Source organism: Aricia agestis, chromosome 11 (genome assembly GCF_905147365.1).
Source record: "Aricia agestis chromosome 11, ilAriAges1.1, whole genome shotgun sequence".
In the NCBI taxonomy this organism is placed as follows: Eukaryota; Metazoa; Arthropoda; class Insecta; order Lepidoptera; family Lycaenidae; genus Aricia; species Aricia agestis.
In genome coordinates, this window is record NC_056416.1 from 6,372,627 (window position 1) to 6,386,331 (window position 13,705).

General features: G+C 35.8%; 1 protein-coding gene across 1 annotated transcript in view; it reads right to left on the reverse strand.

The window, feature by feature from the left end:
- Window positions 1–7,605: 7,605 nt before the first annotated feature.
- Window positions 7,606–13,705, reverse strand: part of LOC121731930 (heparan sulfate glucosamine 3-O-sulfotransferase 1) — a 70,419-nt gene continuing 64,319 nt past the window's right edge. Inside the window, exons 7-9 of the mRNA XM_042121628.1 lie at window positions 12,687–12,901; window positions 9,786–9,943; window positions 7,606–8,341 (exon numbers count right to left, since the gene is read on the reverse strand). Of these exons, the coding sequence (XP_041977562.1) occupies window positions 8,136–8,341; window positions 9,786–9,943; window positions 12,687–12,901 (579 nt within the window). The 3' untranslated portion in view covers window positions 7,606–8,135. The remainder of the gene's footprint in view (window positions 8,342–9,785; window positions 9,944–12,686; window positions 12,902–13,705) is intronic.

The window sequence follows — 13,705 nt, forward strand, 5'->3', positions numbered from 1 at the left end:
ATCAACATTTAACCAGTTTAAAATAACCTTTTATTTTTTCTAACTTACATCATCTGCCAACTCATCTTTTTGATTACTGCGCTCATTCATCCCTGTTCACATACAAATTGTAGGGTATTATTTAAATGCGGTCGTTACTCTTAATAAAATAAATTCGGCCATTGACGCATCTCGGTCGAGGTATAATGCAAAAGCATCCTGAATTCGGGTCACGCCCTTACGGAATTGTGTAATGGGGATGGCTAGTGATATCTTTTGTCTGTGCTCGAATAATGACGTATTTTATTAAGGCTCTACGGTCGTATACAATGTAAAGTAGTGGAATATAGTGTTATGAAGGTCCCTGTATTTGGTTATACACTTTATGAGACTATAAAGGCTAGTTCACAGACGAAACGCGCCTTGGTGACTTTTTCAGGATAAACAGTGGACTATATTGTGTTTAGAGTATTCTTGAGCCTTTTTTTTATGAAATAAAGGGGGCAAACGAGCAAACCTGATGGAAAGCAACTTCCGTCGCCCATGGACACTCGCAGCATCAGAAGAGTTGCAGGTGCGTTGCCGGCCTTTTAAGAGGGAACAGGGTAATAGGGGGGGTAGAGAAGGGAAGGGAATAGGGGAGGGTAGGGAAGGGGATTGGGCCTCCGGTAAACTCACTCACTCGGCGAAACACAGCGCAAGCGCTGTTTCACGCCGGTTTTCTGTGAGCCCGTGGTATTTTTTCAATCGAGCCGGCCCATTCGTGCCGAAGCATAGCTCTCCCACGTATAAAATACCGTCTATTACTTCTAAGTGTTTGATGATGATTAAAGAAACGGATCAGAATTTTTTGTGTAACAAAGATACTTAGGTACTTTACGTCGATATTAGTGGGATGTGTTGCCAATTCGCAATTATTAACAAAGTTCTGGTCACAAATTAGGTTTAAGAATCTGCTAGAAGGAGCTGTTCTGGAAGCTGGCTGCTGCTGGAAGGAGCTGTTCTGAAATCTGAATACAATTTTTCATAGAATCTAATTCGGATATTTTAATTGTAAAACTGCTGCTTTAATTAATTAAAATAATGTAGAAGCAATAAAGGCAATTAACTATTTTAACCTTAATCCTAATTACAACAAAAATGTTTATTCGAAATAGAACATTAGGTACTTAATAGTATTTAACCCTTTAACATTTTGTAAGCTCTAAAGGTCAGGAGTAGTGTGGGCGAAAAGCAAGTGTGTTTGGATCATTTTCTACCACCTACTGTTTCCAGAAGTTTCATTACAGTCGCTGTGAAAATATTATGCAATTCTAACCTCTTGAAAGTTTAAATATGGAGAGCTTCTTGTTAACGTTGTCTGAACAAACAGATCACTATAGTAATATAATAGTTAAATTTAACGCCTCCGTGGTCCAGTGGTTCAGAGCTCGGCTCTTGACTCGGAGGTCGTGGGTTCGATTCCCGCGTTGGAAACATGTTATTTCCAAGTTTGGTTAGGATAATGCAGGCTGATCACCTGATTGTCTGACAAGTAAGATGATCCATGCGTCGGATGGGCATGTTAAAAGTCGGTCCTGCGCCTGATCTCTCACCAGTCGTGTCGGTCTGCCGTCTTAACTGGGTTATGAGAGTAAAGGAATAGAGAGTGCTCTTGTGTACTGCGCACACACTTGGGCACTATAAAATTACTCCTGCGTAGCTGGCCTGGTTTCAACGAAACCGGCCACCGTCACCGAAACCGGTGTGGGAGCTATTATTATTATTATTGTTATAATAGTAATAATAATAGTTTAGTATAGGATTTAATTGCAATACATTTTTAGTATTTGTATCTATATTATAATATTACGAGTTTCTTACGCCGGTTCTTCTCGGCGGGGTAGTTCCCGAACCCTGTGGTAGGCAACGTAGTTTCATCGTTCGACTTTCAAAAGTGTATCATGATACCCATTTTGAATAAAAAGATATTTTATTTATTTATTTATATAATATTGCGTTTTTCTAGTTTGATAAATGCAATTTTATAATAAACTACAAAATGGTTGATTTAATTAATATTAAAATTATTGAAACTCAAAAATATGTTATGACGTTTGTGACTTCTATGAGAAGATATTGTGTAAAAACAAAGCAGCATAAGGGTGCATTTCCACCAGAGATGTGTTGCGTGGAATGTGTTTTTGAGAACCAATGGAATCGCTTCGTGGACGTGAGCTTACCATGACATCGCACAGCGCAGCAATGCTATTGGTTATAAAAACACATTCCTCGCAACACATCTCTGGTGGAAACGGTGGAACGGTTCAGACACAGCCGCGGAAACCGCGCTGTTTAGACCCGTGCGTTTTAACCGCTCGCGGCTTATTACAAAGGCGTTGTATTGCAACGTTTTGTGCACGGGAAACGCGCGGTTTTCGTTTTGTTTAAACTAGCACTTACTGTTGCATTTTAACAAATGAAGGTCCTACTCATTACCTCAAACATTCTCCCCCTACCTTCCCCCAAATAAAACAACACTTTCTCGCCATACTTTATTAGAGATGTACAATTAACTTAATATAAAGAAAATTACAAGATATTTACATGAAAATTTAACGCTTATGTATATTTAAGTTATTTAAAAATAACAGAACTGTGCATAAATAAATTATAGACTAATGAACAATATAGGAACGTATGTGTCTCAAAAACAAAGCCAAGGAGCTTATAATAACGGTATTATAACTTTATTTTGAAATAAAATTCGGTCTTCCGTTTTGAGGTCATTCGAAACCATAAAGTTATTATATCTAGCGGAATAGAGCAACAATCTCGAGCTGTCAAACGAAACCGAAATTGGTTTCATCTGTGTGTAAAAATATGTATACGTATACACTTACACAAGCATGATTGAACATCTATGAGATTAAATTGATGATGACTGGACGTCAAAAAAAGAGTGCTGCTGTCATGTATCACACGTCACTTTTTACTACGCAGTGTTACTGATAGTGACATCTCTCTTGCTCAGGCCTTTGTTTCTCTATTCCGCTAGGTATATTAACTTTATGGTCGAAAATGAACTAAAATTTTAAAATTGAATCGCGATGGGTAAAACGAGTATTTTCTTAAAAAAAAAAGTTCAATTTTAAATTGCTATTTTAATAAAAATAATGCGCCGTATCTTGTGGCATTGTCTTTACTGATACAAATGAAATCTTGTAGTGATGGCCATAATACCGCCATTATATAATGACATAATAATGAATATTAATAAAATTATTCTACAAAATTATTGCCCTAAATATATTAACTACACCTCGTAACGTGCACAACATTTAACAGTGATTTAAATTATCTAAACTAATCCACTAAGTCAATAAAGACTCTTAGAATTTAAAAGTACAACTAAATAAATATAATTTCTAATTTAAAATAAATTTAACAATGAATAAATTTATTGACAAAATTGATATGCTTGATATTCTTGTTCGACTCCCTTTGATCGAAGTTAAGTGAAATTTTCAAGAGTATCTTATGCCAGATTTATCTATTATTTATTAATCATTAGTGTGAAACCTTGAGGGGGTGACTAGCCCTAAAGTGTCGATTTTATAATTCATTTTTATATTTGAAAATAAGCCCCGAATTGTTTCATTTTCTAAAATGAGATACTACGTTATATTTCCGAGAATTCGATCTGAGCAAAAACACGATATCTTAAAATTTTCTCGATAGAAAAAAATCATAAAGATGCATCTAATTTTCACGAATTTTTCACTTATTGCCATAACCGTGCATTGAACTAAGTTAATATTTTAACACATTGTATAAAAATTTTATCATTGAGAGATCGACCTAGCGGATTTTTAAAATGATTTATATTTATCGAGTTATTGAAAAAAAACTAATTTGGCGATGAATCCGCGTCATTCTTTTTCACCTGGCATATAAAAGACGGGCGTGAGTGTGAAGAGAGAAGGACGATGTTTGATTTTTGGGGTTAGTCGCCCTCTTAACAAATAAAAAACACCGTTGAACATGTTGTAACCTGTATTTTTCAATGTAAGTATCTAAATTCATTACGCACATTTTGCATGTTCACTTCCCTCTGGCGCCTTCTCTACTGTCAGAAAAGTTCAAAACCAGGCATGCCTGGTTATAGTACTTATCTCAAATTTAACAGACAGACTGAGTGACTTCATGAATTAAAAATTATTCTACAATACCTCGGAGTTATTATAATAAGAGTATATACAGAAAAATATTCAAAAACTTCTAAGTACATAAAGTATTTCACCCAACTTCGATAAAATGAATCAAATAGCAAGGTTCCACCAACGCTTAAAATAGTTCCTAGGTACACTAAAGTTAGTTTCAAATATTGACACTTACAATATCTTATAACATACTTTACTTGATTTTTGCTAGACTATTTCAACTTAAACTTTGGATAAATATTTAACTATGGATAGTTTGTAGACTTACTTTTGTTCTGATAAAAGTTTAATAAACTAATATTTAGCTATGGTATTGAAATTCTAGTACAAAATGAAATTGATCAAAAATCATTCTATTACTATTTTAGTTATTGATTATTCATCATACTAAGTATTTAAGCTTAGTTAAGACGTATTCAAAATCAAGTAAAGTACGATTTTGCATATTACGGTATTTAGCTTGAAATAAATGTACAAATTATGTCTATCTTATTCACCTGGGTGTATTGTTGGGTGCATTCTTAATGTACGGTTTATTTAAAATTGGAATTATAAAACATATAAATATTCGTTGATTATAAATTGGCTTAGGAAGCAAAATTTCACTAAAACTTGCTACTAAGTTCGGGTGCCTTCTTACAAAATTAGAATGTAATTTAGTGACATACTAAATAATCTAGGTAAAGTAATTAATATAAATGCTAGAAATTGCGTTAAAATTGTGGGTGTGTATAAAAATTCCAAACGCATTCATAAGATAAATTTTACCCTGATTGTAACTAATTTGGTGAACGCTTAAGCCATTAAAAAGGTAAGATATAAAATATATTTTATTTATGGTCTATTACGGCATAGTGAAGCAGCAATTTTTCTTTTCTAATATAAGTTGTAAAAAATGAACTAAGTACAGATATTTTCTGTATACTTATAAATTTCTGCTTACATAAATTAATATTCATAATATCGCATCTTTGTATACCTTTTGTAAATTGTTTGTCCTGTGGATGTAAAAGAATATTTCCAAAAAATATTTATTAACATCTAAGTTAAATAGTTTTACAAACACTACTGATAATATTGGATCAAAAAGTATTATTTAACTTATTCATGGGATGAAATCATTCTATTTGATAGTAGATATTTAAATATATACATATTATATCGACACAATTTTGGCTCATAAATTATGACAGTACAATAGCCGCGAACCGCTTCGAGAAAAGTATGGTACGGCCGTGCCTTTGCTAAAAAGCTTGGCTGGGGCACTGCCGTGCCCCCAGATAAACAAAGTGATGATGGCGTTATAAATGCGGCATAAAATACGTGTTGCCTAGCATATTACATAATATTGCCTAATTATTCTTTTCATTTGATACATGGCGTATTTCAAATCATGGGCCAGTTTAAATGAAAATAAAAATGAATAAAATGAAATAATCAAACTTATTTCTCTGTTGCAAGTGGACCTGATTTAGAGTTTCCTAGGTATACACTAGGTACATTCGCCGATCTAGGTTGATATTGAAGTGATTATTTTTCAATTTTCGGGCACGTTGAGAGTGCTTTTAAGTTTCGTGACAATCTTGATAGAAATTATAGGATTTTGATTTTTTGAAGTAACATTCGAATAAAACATAATTATTGGTCGGTGCTAAGCATTGGTGTATCAACCCAGTTATGAATGCAGTTTGTTCTAAATCATCTCAAGAATAATACTGCATTTATAATAATTAATAAATCAATAGGCACCTAATATGGGTTTGTTTCGATCCTGTCTTTATTTTCATTTGTCGTTTAAGGTAGTTTAATATAAGACCAATATTTTCGCTGTCAGTTCGCTACTTAAAAAATATGTTAGTTTTTTTCTCCGTATGTCACTAAATTACATTCGTAAATGTTGGTGTTAGATCCATCTCCCGTTGTATCCGCTATGGACTTTACTCTATAGGTATCACTTACTCTAAATCAACTAACTCTTTCAGTCTTGGGCGTTACTCTTAATTAGAAATACTTCTAAAACCCGCGTCGAACATTATACTCGTAATTATACAGCGTGTTTCAAATTAAGCTAACGTGAACCACACGAAAGAATTCAAGAGAAATTTTAGACGTAGACGCACAGATCGGTAAAACTATCGGCATCTAATGCCCGCTACATACAATATAACTGCACAGTTAGGTCTTAGTACCTATAGTATAGCTAATAGCTTTGTCGAGTACCTCCATGCTTTAGGTATACAAGAGTCCTTGAATGGACGCAATATAACTGCACAGTTAGGTCTTAGTACCTATAGTATAGCTAATAGTTTTGTCGAGTACCTCCATGCTTTAGGTATACAAGAGTCCTTGAATGGACGCACTAATTTTTATACTGTTTTAATGAAACAATGCATCTGTCCATGATAATTCCAGTCCGTTTTCGATCAACCAACAAAATAGTATTTTTGGGTAGGTAAGACTAACGTTTTATATTATGTTGATTTGACTTTTGTAGTTAAGTAGAAAACGGACAAGAAAGCAAGAAAATGTTGTATTAAAATAGTAGCAGCTTCGTTCCTGTGAACTGTGCAGTTAAATCGTGACGTGTAGCGGGACTAAAGAAGACAATTCAACAACGATCTATCTAGAAACATTAAACACCTCAATTTGGACAATTATGAAATATATCTAATAGCATCTAGAATTTGGAAAACCACACCTACGGAACGAAACACGTACAGGAAGATACGATACGACATATGACATACGACTAGGAGAATCGGACACGACACACTCGAATAATTTACTCGCTAATCACTATTAAAATTATTTAATTCTAAAATCCGAAACGATCACAAATATACTTTAAATTCTGTATACCTAACCAACTTTGTATAATGATTGCATACGATATACCTAATTATATATAAAAAATATATTGCTCAGGGTTTCCATGGGTCGGTCGTTAAATCAGTACACGCTGCCGGTGCCTATAATAAGGTTATAAAAACTCTAACTGAAACTATACCGGTTTTAAGGTACTTTTAAGTTGTAATAAAAATTTTGTTCCCACGCGCACTGTCCTTTAACGTCTCAGAGAATCTAACTAACGCAACAAACGGCAAAATTTTGATCGTTTCTTTAGAATTTTACATATAAATAATGCTTTAGTTGTAAATAAATTAAACCCTAAGCTAACCGCTAGGATGTATACATAAATATATTTAAAAAATCTTATAACCTACTGATATGTATGAATTACTTTTGATATGTTTACAATCACAACGATATTTATCTCTCCTTAGGAGTGTCTGATGATCCGTCATAAAATATTTGTTCATCGTTAACGAGCCTATTATGAAGAAAATTTAGAGAATTATCAAAAATCAAAATAATTCAAAATTAAAATAATATTAAAACCATGTTTAAACAAACGTTTAAATTACGTCATGATAATTATTTAACACAAAATAAATAATGTTGCTCCAAAAAGTATAAAGCTATTAGCCACTTTTATCCGTTTAACGTAACTCGTTAACGATGAAATTGTTATGGAGTTTCAACACTGATTGCGACAGAACGATTAATTGTGTTTAAACAATTTCAAAAAAGTTTAATGATTTTAATCAGATACGAGCTCCGCGTCGAAAAAGTTTACCACAGAAATATGAATTAATTTAATTAACAGAAACTGGTTAGTTTGTTATGGAAATACGTTTTACCATTCATATTCGAAAAGTGTTTTCAGGAAGAAATATACGAATAACCATGAATTTTTGATCATGTTGTCATTACTGAATTCGTTGTTTTTATATGGATAAATCATATTATATGCAGGATTAACTATAACTTGCATTGGCAGCGCAAGTTCGCCTCATTTTATCAATCATCAAAATATTTACCACTCAACGTAACAATTTGGTGACGACAATAAAACGCTAATAATAAAACGTCGACGCAATCAGTGTTAAACGCCTAATCCTCGGGCCAGCCCAGGTCTTCGCCGATAAGGTCGTAGAACCTCTGGTTGTGCTGCACGAAGAACTTACGGAGCTTGGTGACGACGGCCGGGTCGACCCTGGGATGCTTTCGACCCTTGGTCTCCCGTAGACACTTGTCTGTCGTGTCGTTACGTAAGCAGTAGAACCCTTTCGTCTCGTTGAAGTAGAAATTCCGCCGACCTGTTACATAATACATTTGTAGCGTATCTTGATAACGAGAAATAGGCCCCGCTTTGCGCGCAATTCGACTCGGATTCGGGCACTTCACCGCGCGAAATCCAATAAACGCTCGCCGCGCATAACATTGACAAATGATCGCACGTAAAGTTTCCGAATCCGAGTCGAAAGGAAATCGTGAATCAGTCCGCTAGTCTTGTCGTAGTACGAGTGTGATTCCCTAAAAAGCCCTCATTTACTAGGAGGCAGATCGATCTGGTGGGACTGATCGCATGGTCGAATGGACTCGTGCACACACACGAGAATGCATAACGAGTCATCAGTCTGACCGATTCGATTGTCCTCCTTGATTGTAAGTATATGGGGCCCCAATACCATAATAATATAATAAGTGCAATAGGTGATATCATAGTTGGATTTAGTTCTTAAATTATTGTAATCTGATATCCAAACCAAATGTACCATCGAGGAAATTGATTCCTAGGCAGTTGACGGATCTACGTCACTTGATCGGCGTATGTCAATTAAATGTTAGCTGTGATAGGATCCTATGGGTTTGACTTAACGCGACCAAATAACTAAGGTCCGCCATCTGCCTAGGAATCAAATTCTCCGATGGTACATACTAAAATTATCTATATCTATACTTATAATAAAATCGTAGAGGTAAAATGTTTGTACATTGAAAATAAACTTGAAGAAACGAGTCAGAGGCATGTTAGAAGAGTAGTAGAACACATTTGAACTGTTTTTGAAATTTTTGTTTCTCTGTCTGTTTGTCTGTTTGTACAGGCAAATCTCTGAATCCGCTGGACCGATTTCAATGAAATTTGGCATGGTGATGGTGACCTTACATTCCTGGTCAACATCAGTTATTAATAAATAGTGACAGTAAATATAATATCAAACGATGCCAAAATCTCAAAACCCGATTCATTTCAGTTGTGACTGTTGAAATTGCTAGAATAAGATGATGCGGCCGCAGTATTGCTATCAGAATTGGCACGGCCCGCTCAGTTATTGGGTTTGTAGAGTATCACTCGTGGCCATTTCTGTTTCTTTCGAGCCGGAGCGGCGTGCACAAGTGACGTGTTCCCCGATTGCGGGTTTTTCGAGTACCAAATAGTTTGTTTGAATTTCTAACAATAGAATTTTCGTAAATTATTATAGTGATTCGATTCAAAAATTATATTTCGTATTGAATTATATTTGAATAACAGGTAATTCGATTTGTAAATTCTTAGCATGTTTAATGTAAGCTTTTGGGTGTCTTACAATACTTTATTTAACTTTTATTTGTTCTGAAATATTAACAACAATTAAACAATAGACAATGGACATGTTGGTTTGACATAACGCTACCAAATTACGTAAGTCTGCCATCTGTATGTGAATCAACTTCTCTGATAGTATCTAAATAGCACCTTTAACCGCCCAAGAGACTTACCAATCTTATGCTCCAGTCCGAGGAAGTTCTCGATCCTTCTCAGCTGCGGCACGGGGTCCTCGATGAGCTGGTCTCCATTCACCACCAGGATCTGTTCCCTAGGGAACACCTCCAGCCAGCGGTGCAGGTACGCGTGGTACAGCGATATCGCGATCGGCCTGATGACATAAAAATATATACTAAGAGCCAGCGGCAGCCAGACCTTCGTCAGTTTATAAAAGCTGAAGGGTTTCCTGTACAGACCTATACTAAAGGTAAGAACGATAAGAACGACCAGCAACTATGGGTTTTAAGTTGCAGTTACTTGAGCCAATAGAAAAAGTACTATCATAGAAATCAATTTACGCGCTTCATTTTAGAATTCGTTTTTTGAAATGACGTCACAAAATGCGACGCGTACGGTGTGGATGAATGTATCCGCACCGTACGCGCCACATTTCGTATAACGTTATTATTTCATACAACGGTTTCTAAAATGCAGCGCGTACGGCGCGATTCCGACAAAATAAATGTGCGATCAGCTTTAATATTGTTCTATCAGCAAAACAATATTAGGTCAAATGACTGAGTGATAAAATTTTTGATTGATGATTGATGAATGACTCGTTTCACACCTGTTTCACATTACAGATTTGGTTTTTCTACAGAGACTGTAATTAAACTACACACTAACTTAAACTGGTACATTATAATAGCAGAATCGGGAATATAGAAAAATATTGTCCAAGAGCCACATCAAACTAAATTAATTTGTATTGTCCGAAACAAAAGAGGAACGCGGGCCCGGGCGGACTTAGTATACCAATAAATGTCAATTCCACGTTATTATTAAAATTCAGTGGATATAATAAAATCAGCTACTGATAAGTGAGGTAATACGATCATATTATGGTAAATTCAGACACATATTATTATGTGTACGTAATTAAATAATAAACAATCTGATTACCTAACAGTGTTGTAAACACTGATTGTACAAAATGTTCGTTTACTCGATGACATTGTATTCACAAAATTACAATTAGGTGCTTAGTATCGTAAAACACGATCACAATAGAAGTAAATAATAATTATTGTTAAAGATAGACTAGGTAGTAATTCAACTGGGCCTTGTGCCAATAATATCTTGTCCCGGACTCAAAGTATATTAAAAAACGTCAAAATCAGTTTTACTGAGTGCTTTTTAAAGTAAAATTGGTAACTGACAGCCATACACCTTCTCATTTAAATAAGTACATTATAGCTAAATGATATGTACTTACAGATATACTGACGAGCTTTTGCCCGCGGCTTAGCTCGCGTTAAGAAGTATTATTATATACAAACTTTCATCCCCATTTCAGCTCGATACGTCCAGTGGTTTGGGCCGTGCGTTGATAGATCACTATGTCAATCAGTCAGTCAGTCACCTTTGAGTTTTACAACGAGTAAACCAACTTTTTTGTGTACCTACAAGAATGACATTAATTACAATTAATAATAAGATAAGAACAAATATTAACAATTACCGCCGACAAGTAATCTTAATCTTAAAATCCCAATTATTATTTTTCCTCTTGTGCGAGGGGGAAAATGGCGAAAAAATGTCGGTTTGACAAAAGTCACAATAAATAAGGATTAGCGAAGCTTAACTTCGTTGAATTCGTCTCGCCTGCCGTCATTAGCTCAAGTTCCTTAATCCCAGAAAATGCTACCCACCAATTTGGTTCTCTTAATGGGAGCAGTAAAATTGGAGACAAATATTTGGACCATTTCTGCCAAATAAAAGGAATGATTTATTTACTTGGATTTGAAACGTGTTTGAATTTATGATCGAATTAAGCATTCTTTGGTAAATATTATGCGTTCTGCTCTAGAGAAAAATTCCTAGAATTATGTGGAGATCACGGTTCAAAAGTCAGCCGCTCCTGAACTGTAATATGCAATTTTGATGAGCTACTGCTGTGATGGCTGAAAGACACCACAGCTGCAGCTATTTTACTGGCTCTTAGACTATCTACCCAGTAACTGTGTGTGTGTTTTTTTAATTTTGAGTTAGCACTCAAGTTGCTCTGAGCCGTGCAGAGATGAATTTACTGGCTCTTAGACTATGTTTCTGGGTGGGTCATTTTAATTTTGCACTAACGTGGCTGAGACCTGTCCAGTTGTATTCACAGGCACATTACCTCACTACTGAATAGGTATATCCATAATATCTTATACGTGGGAGAGCCATGCTTCGGCACAATGGCACACGGCTCGACCGGAGAAATACCACGTTCTCACAGAAAACCGGAGTGAAACAGCGCTTGCGCTGTGTTTCGCCGAGTGAGTGAGTTTACCGGAGGCCCAATCCCCTACCCCATTCCCCTCCCTAACCTCCCCTATTCCCTTCCCTTCCCTACCCTCCCCTATTCCCTTCCATTCCCTACCCTCTCTTACCCTATTCCCTCTTAAAAGGCCGGCAACGCACTTGCAACTCTTCTGATGCTGCGAGTGTCCATGGGCGACGGAAGTTGCTTTCCATCAGGTGACCCGTTTGCTCGTTTGCCCCCTTATTTCATAAAAAAATCTTATATATAAAATTCTCGTGTCACAATGTTAAGCCGCGTACTCCTCCGTAACGGCTTTACTGATTTTAGACACATTTTATATGCATATTCAGTGGGTCTGAGAATCGGCTACTGGGTACTTATTATATTGATAAGTGCATTTAATGAATAAATAATTGTAAATTATTACAACTCGAGACTGACGACGACCATTGTTTGTGCGACGGGATAGCGATGGACGTTGTCATGGTGACATACTTATTTAGTCACTTCAATAAAATAATATGGGCGAAATACTTGATTTATATTATGGCAAAGCAACGTTTGCCGGGACAGCTAGTATTATAAATAAAAGAATACTAAATCTTACCTATAAGCGATGTTGATGGATCCATCCGGAGACAGCGCTAGATGTTCAAACGGCTTAGCCGCGTCCGGCATCGGTCCAGTAAAAGCCATCGCTGGCGCAGACGGCGTAGCCCGACTTCGAAGCTGAGTGTAGTCGGAGATCGCGCGCGTCACCGGCTCCCGGACTATAAGCAGCAGGCGGACTGTCGAGTTCATTGCACGGACTCGTTCTGGGACCTGTAGTTTGAAGCGCGTTAATAGTGGCATTAAAAGTCATTATTTAAGTCGTTACCGGAGACCGTTTCGGAAGGAAAAATTTTAGTAGGGAGAATAAGGGCCTGATTCACCACTTCCTGATAAGTGCGCGGATATGCTATCCATAACATATCTGACGGATTCTCCATACTCTATCTGTCAGATAAGTTGTGGAAAGCCTATACAGCACTTTTCAGGCAGTGGTGAAACAGGCCCCAATCCCAAATTACTTAATAATTATTATGAAGAATTTTAAAAATAGAATTAAATTTCGACCTGCCTATTCTCTTTCAAAGCCCGTCGACACAGGATTAATACAGCGGTGGAAATGCATGGTGGGCCTATGCGTATTACTTACGGTCTCAGAACCATATTTATGGATAAATCAACGATTGGAAAACAAATAGCTATATGTTTTGCTAGTTTCATATTATAATACAAAGTAGCTTTTTTCCCTCATGTCCCTTTGTTCCTTTTAATCTTTAAAACTGTGCAACGGATTTTGATGCGGTTTTCTTTAATATATAGAGTGATTAAAGAGGAAGGTTTATAAGTTCAAAAAAAAATCATTAAATAGTGGAGAAATACTGTTATTTTTGGGGTTTCTAATGTGATGTCGTAAATAATTACATTTTTCCGTTTACATTGCAAACGCAGGCTGAACCCTACGAAATTTATCAAAATAATGTACCAAGTCTACAGAAAACTTAGCGATGGTATATATCTATCTCTTATGGATATCCCACAATATATATTTTTTTATTTACTTTTAACAACAAATAATGG